The sequence below is a fragment of the Vicugna pacos genome, chromosome 15, assembly GCF_048564905.1.
Source record: "Vicugna pacos chromosome 15, VicPac4, whole genome shotgun sequence".
NCBI lineage: Eukaryota > Metazoa > Chordata > Mammalia > Artiodactyla > Camelidae > Vicugna > Vicugna pacos.
In genome coordinates, this window is record NC_133001.1 from 28,321,100 (window position 1) to 28,338,203 (window position 17,104).

The 17,104-nt window shown below is 36.3% G+C and overlaps 1 protein-coding gene across 3 annotated transcripts in view; it reads left to right on the plus strand.

Moving 5' to 3' along the window:
• The window catches only part of SRBD1 (S1 RNA binding domain 1), a 169,400-nt gene that overhangs the window by 8,816 nt on the left and 143,480 nt on the right, over window positions 1–17,104 (plus strand). For all 3 annotated transcript variants that reach the window (XM_015249703.3, XM_006216451.4, XM_072937776.1), the window contains 6 exons: window positions 706–1,092; window positions 6,904–7,070; window positions 9,804–9,921; window positions 10,944–11,082; window positions 15,303–15,399; window positions 16,689–16,824. In XM_015249703.3, coding sequence (XP_015105189.1) covers window positions 706–1,092; window positions 6,904–7,070; window positions 9,804–9,921; window positions 10,944–11,082; window positions 15,303–15,399; window positions 16,689–16,824 — 1,044 coding nt within the window. The remainder of the gene's footprint in view (window positions 1–705; window positions 1,093–6,903; window positions 7,071–9,803; window positions 9,922–10,943; window positions 11,083–15,302; window positions 15,400–16,688; window positions 16,825–17,104) is intronic.

Here is a 17,104-nt window from a genome sequence, read left to right on the forward strand (position 1 = left end):
ATGCAGTTGTAAAAAATAATACAGAGAGATATGTACCCTTTTTCCAATTTCCCCCATGGTAACATCTTGCAAAACTGTAGTTAAATATCATAACCAGGATATTAGTCTTGATAAAGTCCATTGATCTTACTTAGTTTTCTCCAGTTTTATTTGTATTCATTTGTATGTGTGTGTGTATAGTTCTATGCAGTTTTACCATATTTTTAGGTATGTATATCCACCACACAGAACACAGTTCTATCACCACAAGGATCACTAGTATTGCCCTTTTATAGCCAAACCCACCTTCCTCCCAACCCCCATCTCTGACCCCCAGTAACCATTAATTTTTGGGGGGAATGTTATATAAATATAATCATATAGTATGTAACTTTTTGAAATTGCCTTTTTTCCTTTACTCAACATAATTTCCTTGAGATTCTTCCAAATTATTGTGTGTGTCAATAATTTGTGCTTTTTCATTGCTGAATAATATTTCAGGGCGACTGGGTTTTTTTGTTCGTTTGTTTTTTTAATTGGATTTTATTATGTGAATACAGTTTTTTAATTTGTGTTTTAAACTAAAGTTTGGACTTATTTCCATATCAATAAATACATTTTTATACCATTGTTTATAGTAACTGCATTTTTTTTTAAATTGAGTTATAGAAGGGCAATTGGTTTTTAATCTTCTATTTCTCATGTGTTCTCTTTGTGGTTTGATAGAATAGCTCTGTGGCTATTGCTGATGCTGATTTGGAAGACAGAAAAAATAAATTGGATACCATGCAGACTCTGAAAACAGCAAAGACGAAACGGAAGAATTCAGCTCGGTCACCTTCAGCTCGGAGGACCAAAAAGCTGAAAGTTGATGAAGAAACCAGCAAAGCCAGCAGCTTAGAGAGCAGGAGTAACAGCACAGAGACACCGTCCACAAGTGCTATGTGGGAAGGCGAGTGCAAGAAGGAGGAGAATGAAGATGACTTTCCATGCAGTCAGTCTCCTTTGAAGAAAGTGAAGACGGAAATGTGTCCTCAGGGGCAGCCTGTCAGGTTTCTGGCAAATGCCGACAATATTAAGGAAGAGGTCGAAATGAACTGGGACATAGTACAGGTATGCATAGCCTCTTTCTGTCACTTCAGTTAGTTCGATTCCTTTTTTTGTTCACAAAGATGGCGGTGGCACTGGCTAGGGAAGGGCTGGGAGTTTTCAGTTCTCTTTTCACTTTTGTCAGTAGTTCTGGAGGCTTTGGCCACTGATTCCTTTCCTGGGTATGCTGGTTGGGATTCTAGCTTATTGTCATCAGTTCTTCAGCTCAAAGCTGCGACCTCAAGGTGGCTCCCCGCCGTGGTGTTCTAGTGAACATGCACCGTATTGACAGATTGTGCCAACAGATTAGGTCCTCATAAGTTCATTGTTAAGCTTTTGCTTTGACCTTGGACTGTATTTCACCATAAAAGCAATGCAAATGATTAGGTGATTGGCTCTTGGTACTTCTATTTAACTCTTAGCATAATATTATAATATACCATGAACAAAGCCGAGTAATTTCCTAAAATTCTATCCCAATTTCAATCTGAGCTATCATAATTATATCTCTTGCTGCAGGAGAAATTGAATTTCTCCCAGTTTTTTTGGCTGGCTTTGGGGATGGTAAAGAAGACCTGAAGAGCGGCTCTTAACTAGTGGTTCTCAGCTTTTTGTCTGTTCCAACACACTCTGGGAACATTTTGCAGTCATGGGAGTGCCCCTCAGTGTAGATACGGTAACCTCCCTCCGTATTATCTGTCCCGTGGTGATTCTGAAGTGTACTCCTTCCTCTGCTGTGAATTAGTGCTCTAGAGCCCAGTGCCTCTGCTGGACCCTAAAACCACTTCTCAGTCTGGGATTGTGTGAGTGTGTGTCTGTGTTACCTTTTTCTTCAGAGGAACTTTTTTTTTTTTTTTTATCCATGCTGTGTTTTCTACTTCCTTTTAGTCAAACATCTCCAGTAATTTTTGCTTGTGATTTTTCTTCTCTGTGGTTCACTAAGGAATAGAATGTTGCTTCATAGCTTTCTTCTCATTCTTGTTCCTGAACTAAACAGTCCAAAGTTTCTTGGAGAGTTAGAATGTAATAAGGCTCCTTTCTATGCTTTCTTTTTCTTTTTTTCATTTACGCCTACAAGGAAATGTTTTTAAAGGGTGGTTCAGGGACAGCCTGCATCAGGTTCACCCTGAAGTGTTTCTTAAAGTGCACACTCCTGGATCCCAGTCCAGACCTAGGGCGGCAGGTGGACATGTCCCACTTCCCTTCTCTTATCCTTTACTTTAAAAAAATTTTTTATTGAAGTATTGCTGATTTACAACATTGTGTTAGTTTTGGGTGTTTAGCAAAGTACAGTTATATATACATACATTTTTTCAGATTAGTTTCTATTATAGGGTATTACAAGAAACTGAATATAGTTCCCTGTTGAGCATCTTTTCGTGTACTTGTTGGCCACCTGTATATCTTCTTTGGAGAAATGTCTGTTTAGGACTTCTGCCCAGTTTTTTATTGGGTTGTTTGTTTTTTTTCATTATTGAGTTGTATGAGCTATTTGTATCTTCTCCTTTACTTTTAAGCTTATTTCTGCTATTGGCATGGATCCACCTCTAGTGTTGATAGTGAGCAAGAGGGAGGGAGGAAGGTTTCAAAGACCACTAAGTCTCTTGAACTGTGGTAATAAGTTATTTGAAGTGAAGTCCAGGGCTTATTCTATGAACTTTGCTTCACACCCCTGTCTCCTAATCTGTATAACAGAGAAAGAGATGAAAATGACCCTGCCTTTGCCAGTTGTCTCTTGGTTGCAAGTAATGAAAGCCTACTTTTAATTCTTTGTTATTTCTTTGTTGTTTGCCTTACTTTTCTAAAACACAGATAGCTGGGCCCCACCCCAGAGTTTCTGATTTAGTTGATCTCAGGTAGGGCTCAAGAATTTGCATTTCTAACAAGTTCCCTGATGATATTCCTGCTGCTGATTTGGGAACCACGTGTTATGAACCATTGCTCCAGCCTCCAGGTCTCACTGGCTCGCAGAATGTCAAAGGAGTTTACAAGGGGGTTGACTCAACAGCTGAAATCAAGTAATGAGCAGGTCAGCTTGAGTGGCTTGATACTGAGTATAGGATAAAGTTCAAACTCTTTAGAATTCACCATCTAGCTCCATCCACTTTTCCATTTCTCACTCACTGCAATACCCATTGTACGTTTTAGCATTGCTGAACATTTAGATTTAGAAAAAAAATGTGCAGTGGTTTCTCATCAGTGCTAGTCTCTTCCTAGAGTTCCTGCCGCCATTTGGCTGCCTGGAGATACCTTCATTCTCTTGTTGCTTTTCTATTCCTGCAAGGGTAGATGTTTCTTCCTCCCAAGTCCTCTCAAAGTAGTTTGTATATGCCTCTGTCACAGTATAGATCACACTGTATTTTAACTGTCTACTTGTCTGTCTGTCTTCTTTCTAGTTTATAAGCTCCTTGCCAAGAGGGACTTGGTTTTTTACATTTTACAACTGACTTGATATGGTTATTGGCATATAATATGAGCTAAGATAAATGTTTGAATAAATTAAGACAGAAGAAATTGGATGATTTGGAGGCTCAAAAGTTGTGACTGCTTATATGTAGTTTTGTTATCCTTAATTTCAAGAAGCAAATTTGCATAAGCAGCAGCACACAGTGCCTTACGGATTTGATGCTTCTGGATTTGTTAGGACCTCATCCTATCTAGATGCACGCCTGGAGTCTTAGCTGTCTTGGGCCCCCTTCAGCTAATAGTAGCAGCTAATTTAGGATAGTGGGGGCCCATGGGTTCTAACAATCACCCAGTTCCAAAATAACGAGCATTTTTGTCATTTTCATCTCTTGTGTCCATCTTTCCGAGTCTGGCTTATCTTTCAAGGGCCAGATGAAATGCAAGCAAGCCTTTATTGATTGCACCAGGGAGAGCTTTCTCTCCTCTGAAAGCATTACACCACTTATTCCCTGGCATGTTCTGTATTACTTGTACTTATTTACATAACATTTTATCTTCTCTTTTAGATTGTTTATTCCTTGAAGACAGTGAAATTTGGGACCAAGCTTGGGAAGGAGTTTGAAACTATGTGACAGGCAGCTGGGTATAGCTCAGTGGTAGAGCATATGCTTAGCATGCATGAGGTCTTGGGTTCAATCCCCAGTACCTCCACTTAAAAAATATTAATAAATAAATAAAACTATGCTACAATGGTTGAACTTTTACTAGTAATTAGGTAAGAATCATTAGAGCTTATGTTCAAAAGAAGAAAAAGGAAAAAATAAGGGACTTATTATGTATATGTGTTTTAGAAATATAATCAGTAATGCAGAGAGGTTGGGTGGAAAAAAAGCTGCTTTGTGGTTCAGATAAAAGAAGATAATAGCAGAAAGGGAGCTTGAGAGGAAAGAACAGACATTTTAGAAGTTCAGTTTGCTTCCTTGATGACAGATTGTATGAGCCTGATAGGGAACACACAGTGATACTGAAGACATAGATTAAAATGCTTTTGGTTGCAATAAGAGAAAACCCATTTCAAACTAGCTTAAGCAATAAAGGAGATTTATTGACCGATGTAACAGGGAAGTTTAGTCAGTGCACTGTAACAGTCTCTCCACAATCTCGTAGCATTACTGCCCGCAACTTCAAGATTCTACTTGTACAAACTGTCTTTCTCCGGAGTGAGAAACTACTGGGTCCAGAGTTCTAGCCCAAATTTTGAGCTACAAGCAGACTAGATTAATCTCTCTGGCCACTCCCTGGCTGTTGTTAATTTTAAAACAACTAGTTACTGAACAAAATGCTGTGGAGCTGGGGATGAGATCAAGTGTTCTCCAGCCACAACGCTGCTGCATAATAGGGAGGTATTGTTGGGGGAGATAACCACGATATCCCCGAAGGTTTCTGTGGTAGGAGATGATGTTGACTGGAATAGGAAACAGGAAGAGGTATAGATTCGAGAGAAAAACACTAATGGGTTTGATTTTATAGGGGTCAGGGATGATATCAAGCAAGAGGAGCATTTCTGAATGGGGGAGCAGCCTCATGAAGGCTTCTGAAGAGGAAAGCTACTGGGCTTGTTGTAGGAACTGAACATTGTTCTGAGAACAGCCCACTGGGGCTGGCTTCTAATAAGGGGAAGCCTGGATAAATAAGATGAAGTTGGAGAGGGTGGCCCATGTTTTTTGGGTTGTGGTAAGGACTTTGGATTCTAAATGCTGTGGTAGATCATTGAAAAGTTTTGACTGGTCAGGTGACATGATTCAGTATATATTTTGAAAAGATAATTCTTGTTGTTTCATGGAGATTGACATAGAAGGGGTTGGAGTGGATGCAAGGAGAATGGTTAAAGGCTATTGCAGTAACCCTGGCTTGAACTAGACTGAGGTGTTGGGAGAAATGAAGAGCAATCATAGACTAAACAGATACTTTGCAATTAGAGTTGATTGATTTTTATGATGGAGTGGATTTAAGAGTTAAAAGAGTCAAAAGAGTTGAAGACTCTTAGTTTTCTGTCCTGAATTGTTGTTCGAATGGACTTAATAAGGGGAAAACCAGAAGAGGAATAAGTTTGAGAGGGAGATCCCTTCTGCGAATGCAAAGTTTGTGATGCCTAATAGGTTTTCAAGAGAATATGTCAGGTAGCTGGCTAAATGAGTCTGGAGCTCATGTGGAAGAGAGCTGGGGCTGAAGATGTGACGTTGGCATTCTCAGCAGAGTTGGTACTAATCCATCAGAATGAGTGATATGATGTAGGCCTCAGGATTTAAGGTGCACAGAGGAATGGGAGTATCCTTGATAGTCTCTGAAATTCAGCCATTTATTTCATTTGTAGTTTTGAAATTCAGTCTATTTTATGTATTGTCTTGATTTTGTTAAGCAGTTGATCATGATAATTCTTTAATAATTTGGTTTTTTTTCCTTCTATTTCTGGCAGATCTTGGGCATCAAGATCGAAATAATAATAAAATAATAAAATAAAATAATAATAAAAGCCTTTCATGCTTTTCTTAAAAAAAATCTGCTTAGGTTTTTGAGGACAGTTACTGAAATTGCATTTGATTCTTTCTCTTCTCCAGGCTGACTTCCGTAAGCTTTTCTGCTTGCATGTACATTTTGCTGAAACTTAGACTTGTTTTTTAAAAATAATTAATTGTTTTGAATATGTAGTATATGGGAATGATATAGAATTCCAGAGACACAGAAGAATCTTTCTACCCTAAATCTAAGCCAACCAATTACTTTTCCCCCAAATGAGCCATGTTCCAAGTTCTTGTGATTTATTCCATATCAGTAAGTTGTGTGGTGTTCTACTCCATGGGCATATCATAATTCCCCATTGTAGACTTAGGTTTTTGCTAATTTCTGCTACACTGGAAAAAGTTGTTCAAAAAATATCACAATAAATAATATCACTTTTTAGAGGTATGAATATATCAGAATAAATTCCCAGGAGTGTAATTGCTGTGCCATAGAGTTTACGTATTATAAATTTTGATAGATGTTGTCAAGTTGTTCTTCCTACAGAGGTAATACTGTTGTACTTTCTCACTAGGAATAATTGAAAGTGCCTTTTCTCATTGCTTACGCCAACACAATGGTTACCAGCTCCTTGATCTTTGGTGCCAATTGAGAGATGAAAAATGCATATTTCATTGAGCCCTGTAGAGTTTGGATGTTTCAATTGGATTTAATTGAATTAGTGAAATGACTGTTTTATGATTATCAATTTATACATGTATTTCATATAATTTTCTCTTTTTTTAAACCACAGCAGTTAGTTTCTAAGTGACTGGAGAACATTATTTAACGCTGTATTTTAAACTGTTCATTATAATATAGATGTTTAATGTTCAGTATTTTTAATCACTAAATATCCTTAATTTGCAGGTTTTATCTGAGAGAGCTAGTATTGAACTTTGGGTTTGTGCCAACATTATTCGTCTCTTTAATGATGATAACACAATTCCCTTCATTATACGTTATCGAAAAGAGCTTATCAATAACCTTGATGCTGATTCCTTGAGAGAAGTTCGACAAACCCTAGAGGAGCTACGGTAAGAAACCTGGGAAAGGAAAAGCCTCTTTTAAGTGGAGAGAGAGGATGTGTGAGCCAATGAGGAGAAACAATGAGGAAGTGAATGATAGTATATTTCAATAGTTCCAATAGTTTTTCTTAATATATTGTAATCTGGATATAGTTCCCTTCTGACAGAGGAAGCCAGCTCCATTTTACTTATTTAGGGATGTGCAGAGGCCCTCTGCTGGTGTGTTCATGCATAGCTTGGGCATGTAGCCACAAAAGGTGGTTTGCATTATTAAGAGTGTATGCCTGAGAGTTTGAATGTCATCTTCTCTCACAGAAATGATTTTGCATAATGGAAAAATTAGAACTACCAGCAGGAAACTCAGAAAAATAGATTTTCGTCCAAATCTTCACTAGCTCACATAAAACTGTTCTTTTAATATTATAAAATCTGTAAATGGAGAGTTCTTTGGCAGTATTGAGTTTGGTAGGGAATATGTGTATTATCTTTTTCTGTTCTTTTAAAGGACATGGTAATTTAGTATTAGTGGATTGTAAGTTTTGTATGGTTATAGAATGGAAAGCACCCTTTAAGAAAATTATTCCTCTGAACTTATTGTAAAAACTCAGACATAAGTATACAAAAACTGTAAGACTCTAACTGTATTACTCAGTAGAGTTTATTAAAACACTCTTCACATTCATGCATTTATTGCATGTCTCCAACATGTCAGGTCCTGTGTTGTTGATATGTCTGTTCTCCAAAAAGGATATGATTTAAATTGGATATAATCTTACCATGAAGCCATCCTAAAAGCACTACTGGTTAGTTTGAGAACAAGCCTAGTAAGCCTCTGTGATTTTGGAGGAACTTGCATCTCACTAACATTTCTACCCCTTTTGCTGAATTTTTGTTAGTGCCAGGAAGATAAAATTGCTGATATGTGGAGAGTTATATTTTATTGAGAGGCAAAATCAGTTAGCCAACCCAGAAATGTAAATGACTAGACTAGTTAATCAAGTGGTTTCAGATTCATATCTTCCAGGGCCAGGCTAGTGTAATCAGGTGCAAAGAGATACAAACTGGAGATCAGAAGTCCTGTCTAAGAGGGGCAGCCACTACTCATCTCCAGTATATTATAGCATACAGGAGCTGTCTACCCAGACTGCTGGATCTTCCTGTTTTTGAAAAACTGGTAATCTGAATTTTTATGTAAAAAAAATTTCTGGGCCAAGCAAAACCATCTACAGGCTACGTTGAGAAGTCCAGCAGTTTGCAAATTCTGAAGTAAGCTTTCTGTTTGGTTGAAGGCAGTCTTAGAGTTTTGAAGAAGATCTAAGGGTTTTGGGATCTGAAATTGGGGAAAGTGTCACAAACAAGCAAGAATAGTTTACTTAAAAAAAATTAAATGTATTTACCAATTTGGGGTTGGGTGGGGACATTTATGTTAAGATTACTATTACTATTTTCTTTTTCTCTAAAAAAAAATTTCAGTTGCAACAGAATTCATTCTCTGGTTATCTATTAATAGAGGAATATATTAAATATTAGTAAAGGAATATTTCTTCCAGTAAATGGTGGCATTGTTTGGGACTTAGAAGATCTTTTAATATCATACAGAGATTTCTTTTTGGTAATGAGGTATGGTCTGTATTTTTTCTTAAGCTCAGCTTTTTCTATAACTAGAGCATTGGTTTTCAGTCTGTTAGTTGCTACTCATAAGTGAGTAGTGAAACTAATTTAGTAGATTGTTATTACTTTAACAAAAATGAAATAGAGAATAGGAAATAGTGCAATTTCTGTGGTAAAGGTAAATATTGTTTCATGAAATTGTCATATGTTTATGTAACTCTTGAATATGAAATTATATATGTGTATATGTATACTGAGTTGCAAGGTAAAATATATTTCCTCCTGAGGGTCACTATTAAAAAAGTGAATTAAAAAATGATTGTGATTATGGATAGTAAGAAACTTTCTGTATTTTCTCTAAGACTGCCTCTCCTCTCCCTTATATGCAGGCCAATCGGGCATTGGCCTTTTGTCAAAGTGACCCTGGTAGGCTTTAGCCTCTGAAAATAGTCTTGGGTTGCCAGGAATGTAAAAGGCACAGGTGTGGTTAAGGACTGCATATTCTCCCTCTTTAATTTACAATCTTCTGCCTTGGGTTTTTTTGTTTGTTTGTTTCATAAGTAGATTTAGTTTTCTTTTCCACCAATTATTTTTAATAATTTATATTATCATCTCTCTAACTTTTGCCCATCATTTTAGCAATACCATTGTAGGCAGAAATTATAAATGTAACAGGTAGTGAAATAGGATGAGAGGCTGTAATAATACATTCTGCAGTATCAAGGTTTTGGAAATCAAGGAGAGACTGAAATACCATTTCATCCTGAAAGATACTGTAGACACACAGCAATTACATAAAACCCATTCTTGGCTGAATTCACCATCAAGGACATTATAGGAACAATGGTGAAACTTAAATGATGTCTGAGGGTTAGAATATCATATATCAATATTATATAATGTTACTATATCAATATTAATTGCCTGCTTTTGATGGTTATAGGAAAAGATTCTTGTTTATAGAAAATACACAATAAAATATTTGAGGATGATGGTAACTTATTCTCAAATGATTCAGAGGGGGAAAAAGTTCTTTTACCTTACTGACAACTTTTCTGTAAGTTTGAGATAGTTTCACAAAGAAAGTTTTAACATATAGGTCTCGTATATTACAAAAATTTTTATTTTCAGGGCTGTTGCAAAGAAGGCTCATAGTACAATCCAAAAAATTAAGAAGGAAGGGAAGATGTCTGAGTGCTTGTTAAAAGCCTTGTTGAACTGTAAAACTTTTGAAGAACTAGAACATGTGGTAAGGAACCCTTTTTATCTTTTAATGTAAATACCTTCCTGAGTATATTATGATTTGGATATTTTTATAGTTAAAGAAGAGCTGGAAATAAAAAGCTGAAGTCGTCAGCCACCATCATTATTTAATTCAACAAAATATTCTTTATTCAATAAATATCAAATGCTTTTTTGTGTGAGGCACTAGGATTTACAAAGATGAATAATGTATAGTCCTTGTCTTCAAGGAATTCCCAGTCTAGGGGAAAAGGAGAGTAGGTTACAAAAGTGGGAAGCTTAAGGGAGAATGCTGAGCTGGAGACATAGATGTGAGTATCTTCAGCATGTGGTTGGTATTTGAAACCATGAAAATGGAAGATTGCACTGAAGAAGAGTTCAGGTCAGCATAGACCATTGAAGAACACTAACTTCTGAGGCATTAGTAGAGGAACAGAGAGCCTAAGAAGAAGAAAGGATGGAAAAGAACAGAAGTATTGAAAAAATAGAGAAGTATGAAGAGAATCAGGAAATAATGACCCATAGAAGATTAAGGAAGAGAGGTAATGATCAATAGTTAAGAAATTAAATATAGCAGGGAGTTTTGGCAAGGTAAGGACTGAAAAATGCATATTTGGTGATTAGGGGATCATGGTGGATCTTTGTGATACCAGTTTCAGCAAGATGTGTGTAAAGGGAAGCCAGATGGTGGCAGGTTGAGGAGTGAATGTGGACTAAGAAGTAGCAGTATTATGTGTTGTCATCTTTTAGAGGAGCTTGCTTGAGTTGAGGACTTTCAGTCCTGACAGTTTTTAGACTGACTGAATCCAAACAAATAACTAACTATAAGCATATAGAAAAGTATAAAGAACAACGTCTTCATACAGCTTGTATTCTCTAGTTAGTAATAATTCATCTCTGAAGGAAGAGGCAAGGGTTGAGAAGAGAATGTTTTTAGAATTTTTGCATCTTCTAATTGTGTCCTAATTTTAACTTTTGCTTTGTAAAATTGAATGATTTGGTATCTTTTCTAACTTTTTTCCCCCCTAGTCAGCACCATATAAAACTGGGAGCAAAGGCACCAAAGCCCAGAGAGCAAAGCAGTTGGGATTAGAAGGAGCAGCCAGGACACTGCTTGAGAATCCAGGGGAGCTCAATCTGCTCTCTTATATTAGACCCAATGTGAAAGGTACTGGCTTTACTTAGAGAGGTCACTCCTCTTTCTTTCTTCCTTCCTTTCTTTCTTCCTTCCTTCCTTCCTTCCTTCCTTCCTTCCTTCCTTCCTTCCTTCCTTTCTTCCTTTCCTTTCTTTTCTTTCTTTTCTTTCTCCCTTTCTTCCTTTCTTTCTTTCTTTCCTTTCATTTGAAAACCACTGTTAAGAAAAGTTATTTCCTTAAGTAATGATGATACACAAGAATATCATAGCATATAAAGAATATAATACGCTAATTCTAATAAAACAAATAATTCTAAAAAACGAATCTCAATACACCTCCTACTTAGCCATTCAGCTTTCCTCTTTTGACGAAGTGCCTGTTCTAGTCTTTTGCTCATTATTCTATTGTGTTGTTTCTCTTTTTCCTTATTAACTTATAAGTACTTTTTAGATATCATTTCTTAGCTATATGTGTTACAAATCTTTTCTCCCTGTTTGTAACTTCTCTTTTCACTTTCTTTATGCTGTCTTTTGCTAAATGGGGCGGGGAGGGTCTTAGTTTTACTATGGTTAATTTATTAATCTTTTCAATTTTGTTCATCTTGTCTATTAAGATAATTGCTTTTTTTCTTTTTAAAGAAATCTCTTTACATCTAAGATTGTAAAGATCCTCTCATACTGTCTTTTAAAACTTTTACTCTATTTCTAAAAATTTGTTTAATGATCAAAGTCATATCTACTCTAAAAAGAATAACAACAATTCGGACAGACATGAATTATAAAGTGAAATCCTACTCCCAACTTCTACTCTCCAGGACCAAAGTGTTTGTCTTAGGAAGTACCTTCCTACACTTTGTGTGTGTGCACAGGAAAGAATGAATGAGAGAGGAAGACGGTAAGGGAGAGAGAGTTCTAAGAAAAACCCAAGGAAAGTGACAACTAATACATGTCAAGGTTTATTAGTTTTATTGTCAAACTGAGCCTTGAGTGAGAGCTTTTTCAGTAAGAGTGGCTTTTTTCAAGGAGTGCTCTAATAGGATTGAATGGGGAGAGGAATGCTCTGATGATTCCTCCTGTCACTCTAGTTCCTTTTGGCCTCTGTTCTTTAGACTGGGAAACATAAGTGTCTGCAGGGGGCAGTCTCTCATAACAAAATCCACAGGATGTACTATAGAGAACCAGCATACCAAAACCTGTATTTGTTTTAAATAATCCAGCAAATGTGAATTTGCAATTAAACAAATTGAGTATGTGTGTCTTAAAAATATGTATATCTACTTGTACATAAATACATCTTAATATCTATTTTGAAAAGGGCAGTAGTAAAAAGAAAAAGCAAATTAGTATTATTTGAATTTAGAATGGGTTAAAATGAGTAAAATTCAAGTTTGTTTAATTTTTTAATGTGTATTTTTAGTTGTATTTCAAATGATTGCAACTTTAATATTTTAATATTAGCTGAGACTACATAGCCAAGCACTAAGTTTAGCCACAGTGGAAACTCTCTGTGCCCAGTGATCGTATGTTTTATTAGAATTAAATGTTAGAGCTTTCAGAATGTTAGGTGCATAATGATTTATGATCTGCTTTTATTTTTCTCTTCTGGTCTGTGTCCTTTCCTTCTACTCTTCACCTCCTCTGGTACAAAGTTTTCCTTGGTTCGCTCACATACTTAGTTCCTACTAGGTAGGTTTCATAACCTTATCTCTTTCAATGGTCATATATGGTGATGCTCTTGGACAACCTGATGCTGGGCACTAGGTGTACTTCTGATAATGGGGTAGGTAAGGGCCCAGCACAGTTAGAGTAGTATTAGCACACATGTCAGGACTTTCTGTTTGCTTTTCTCCCTGTCCCTTTCACTCTGATCATAAATGTAGGAAAATTATAATCAATTCCAAACAAGCTAGATACTGCTTTTCACTTGGAATGTTTTTCCTTTCTCTCTGTTCCCTTGTTCTTTATGCTGCATACATACTCATGATCCCCCTCTGTCCTATTACTGTTTTTCTAAAGAAATATTTTCATCGTTCCCATCACTCATCAAAGAAATATTTAAGGAACCAGATATTTTAGTGTTTTTTCCCTCATTAGAAGAAATTTTACTTACCACAGACCAACAAGAACTTGGTCTGAATCAAAAAGATATACTGTGCCACAAATAGACTACATCCTAGAAGATCCAGAATGTCCCTACGTTGTGTACAAGGAGTAGCTGTTTGCTCTGCTTTATGTAAGAGGGCGTGGCCTTAGTACAGAAAAAGTAAAGAGAAATGTTGACCCTTCCATTTTTGTTAGGTTTTGGAAGTTTGAAGGGTGTGTAGCTGTAAAGCTTTCACTTCAGGGCAAGGGATATGACTTTCTGGCTCTCTGGACATTATTTTCTCTTGACTTTACTGAAGTGCTAAACTTTTTGAACTCGTGTTACCCTTAGTCATATTAAACCCCAGTGATTACTTCTCTGATGGGAAAAAGTGCATTTTCAAAACACGCAAGAGTCTTTCCCAACCCTCTCTCTCTCCCTCGTTGGCCTGAGAGAGGGGGTTTGTAATTTGGACGAGCTTTCCAAATGACTGATCATTTCTACCTCCTGTTGAGAACCATTGCTCTCAAGGTAGCTCAAGGCACCTCCCTAGTAGTGGTTTTCTTAAACTTTAAGAAGTACCAGAATCATCTAGGATGCTTTGTAAAACAATAAAATACCACACAGTCTAGAATTTATATTTTTAACAAGTACCTGTGTGTTTTCATTTTTGTGTACTTAGATGATACTTTACAGAACATTGTTCTAGAACTCTAGCATAACTTATAATTACATACGGTTCATTGATTACATGAGGTTTACAATTGTATCCCCTTTAATGATGTGGACTTTCCAAAGGCCCTCTGTTATAACAGCAAAATCTTTAATTTCCGCTTTCTGTTCTCTCTCATTAATTGATCTCATTGTAGGTTCCATCTTAGCTACTGACTTCTTGCCTTGGTGTTCTCGTTAAACTTTGGATAATGATTTTGAGAGGTCCTTTTGGACTCCAGGAATTAGTGCATAGTGAGCGGTTTTCTAGGATAAAGACTGATCTAGCGAGAAAGCTAACACAAGAACAGACGTTTGTTGACTGCTTGCTATGTGCCATGGCTGTTCTAACTCCTTTACACACATAGTCTTCCACCTCTCAAACGTAATTTGTTCCTGAAAATTCCCTCATAGGGAATCTCTCTTAAAATGCAAACAGAATTCCTATTAATTTCAGTGGCCAAATTCCTTTCTTTAAATATTCTTTGAAATAAATGCAGGTACATCACAGTTTAGTTATCATAACACAACCCAAGAAGACATTTTCTCTTTGCTAATTACTCCATAATCTGTCCCTCTGTTCCGTTTGTCTTTTGTACCTGTTACTTGTTAAAACCATACTCTCAGAAAGACATTCTTAGGATACTCAGTGCTTATGTAATTCAAGCTTTAATGCAAGGAAAAAAAGAAGCTTTAATGGAAATAGCATCGTAGAGACAAAGGAAATGAAAGAATACATTGCAAATGATCTCTCTCAGTGTATAATTTGATATTACAGGGGCTCTAAGGTACAAGACACACTGCTGTAAATTAACAAACTGAAAGCGCTTGGAGAGAACTTAACCTACCATCAGTAGACAGTTCAGCTGTGAAGATGAACAACCACATAATGGCTCTTGTTTTCTGCTTATATTGTAGATTTGAGAGATTCAGATGGGTCGTTGAAAATGAGAATAAATGCCTCATAAGCCAAAATAGGTGTATTAGTAAAATTACTTGCAAAGGAGAATTTTTCTAACTGGAATGAAATGGTATACCTTGGGATATGATTCTATTAATATATATTTCCTATGGCCATGCTTAATCTTTCTAAATACTTCATGAAGTAGGTACTATTATTATTCCCTTTTTATAAGAAACTGAGGCACAGAGGGTCAAGTGACTTGCCCAGGGACACACATTTGGTAGGTGGTAGAACCAGGATTAGACCATCTGACAGCTGGCTCCAGAGCTGCATTTTTCACCACTGGGTTACATGGTATGTTAAGGCCCTGTATTATTGGTTTTGGAGACTAGTTTTTGTTACAGTGGAAAACTAGGCACTGCTATGATACTTTTCTGTCTTAAGGTTGTCAGTTTAAGGTTTTATTTTGACTGGAATACACTTATATGTGATTATAGACTTAAAAACCGATCTGTAGATCTTGCTTTTGTTTTTCCTCTTACCCTTCTCCTAAAGGGCTTTCAACACTCCAGGATATTGAAACAGGAGTGCAGCATATTTTAGCAGACATGGTTGCTAAAGACAAAGACACACTTGACTTCATTCGGAAATTGTGAGTAACTCTTAAGAGAGTTTTCTGCTTTCTGGATTCATGCTGTTAAGGGTTGCATGGTTAATGCTAACTCCAGTGTTCATTAAAAACTTTATTTTCAGACTTTTTTTTTTTAAATAGCAGAACTCTTTGTTTAAACAATAGAACCAGAATATGTAAAACAGATTAAACTTGCTTTAATTGAATTCTGGGCAGGGAGCCTGGAACTCTGCCTGTTCACCCTCCTTACCCTGGAGCACCTCAGTGGAGGCCTGAGAAACAGAGTTTAAAAACCACTGCATTATGCAATATATGCTAGAGAGAGATTCCTAACCATTTAGAGTGGATGGCATTGCATTTTAAACATACTGTGATGTATGTACTTAATTTTATAATATCTCATTTCTTGTTGTTTACCAGTGGTTAGGTTAACTTGAGAATGTTTAATATCAAGTACAGATAAAAATGCTGACCTCAAAATGAATTTTAACTGATGGAGAGGGCAGCTTACCCACGGTATCACAGTCCCAATTTATAAGAGTAAAACCCTTTGACCTAGACCCTACTTGGGCTTATGCCTCCTTAAAAAAAAGATACTATTTTATTAAAAACCCTGTTTTTAGGTACTCTGTCTTTCCTTTTCTTTGTGTAATAGAAGACAGGGTTTTGCCAAAGATCTGCTCTTCCCCTCTCTCCACATCTCTAGCTGTATGAGCTGTGCAGAAGCGAGGAAAGGTGGAGATGAACCAGTTGACTACTGTTGCTTCTCAGGGTTTTTGTTAAATATAAAGGAGAGAATTTTTCTATTTTCTCAATGGCATTAGCAGGAATGAGCTGAAGTAGGAGAACTGCCCAGGTTTTTAAATATGCTTTTATAATTAATTTTACTGCTGAAATTTGGTTCAATTTCATAAATTGTCATTGGAAGCCATCCTGACACATCATCTTGTTTCCCTTCCTTTTAGTTTTTAATTGGTTCTGACTCCCTAACTCAGTGGTTAGAAAAGGAAGATATCTAGGCTAGAGTTATTGATCTCTTGCTTAACTACGGATGGTATCTGAACTCATTTAGGCATTTTGTGGGAGGACTGGGATGAAATATAAATAGATCTGGAGCACCTAAGCTAACATGAAAAAGCTAGAAGTCCTCTTTTGATGAGTTAATAACATTTTTATAGTCGGATATCACTTTAAAAAATCTAATTTGGTGAATCTCATTTTTTTTTTTTGCTAATCTTGTTTTCATGAAACATTTCTTTACTAACACACATTTTCACAACTACTTGTTTAACATTTGTGTATCTGAATAGGTGCCAAAATAGATATATTTGTATCCAGTCATCTCTGGCAAAGGTGTCCTCAAAAAAAGTAAATGAAAAAGATGTTGATAAGTTTCAGCTCTACCAGAATTTTTCATGCAACATAAGAAACATCCAGCATCATCAGGTAAATAAGGAAGCTGCTTGTGCTTGTTGATGGTATTAATAGTGATACTTTGTATTTGCTTATTCCTTTGCTTACTAAGAAATTAAAGAATTTTCAAGCAACTATTTCTTCTATATATAAATCTTTATTATATTGTTATGTCCTCCCCATTTTATAAATGGGGAACTCAAGACCCACAGAAGTTAGTAAATGACACTGAGAATTATTAGCAGAACTAACAATATAATACCTCAGGTATCTTGACTTTCTTATTAGACTTTTCTTCCCAGTATGCTTGGAT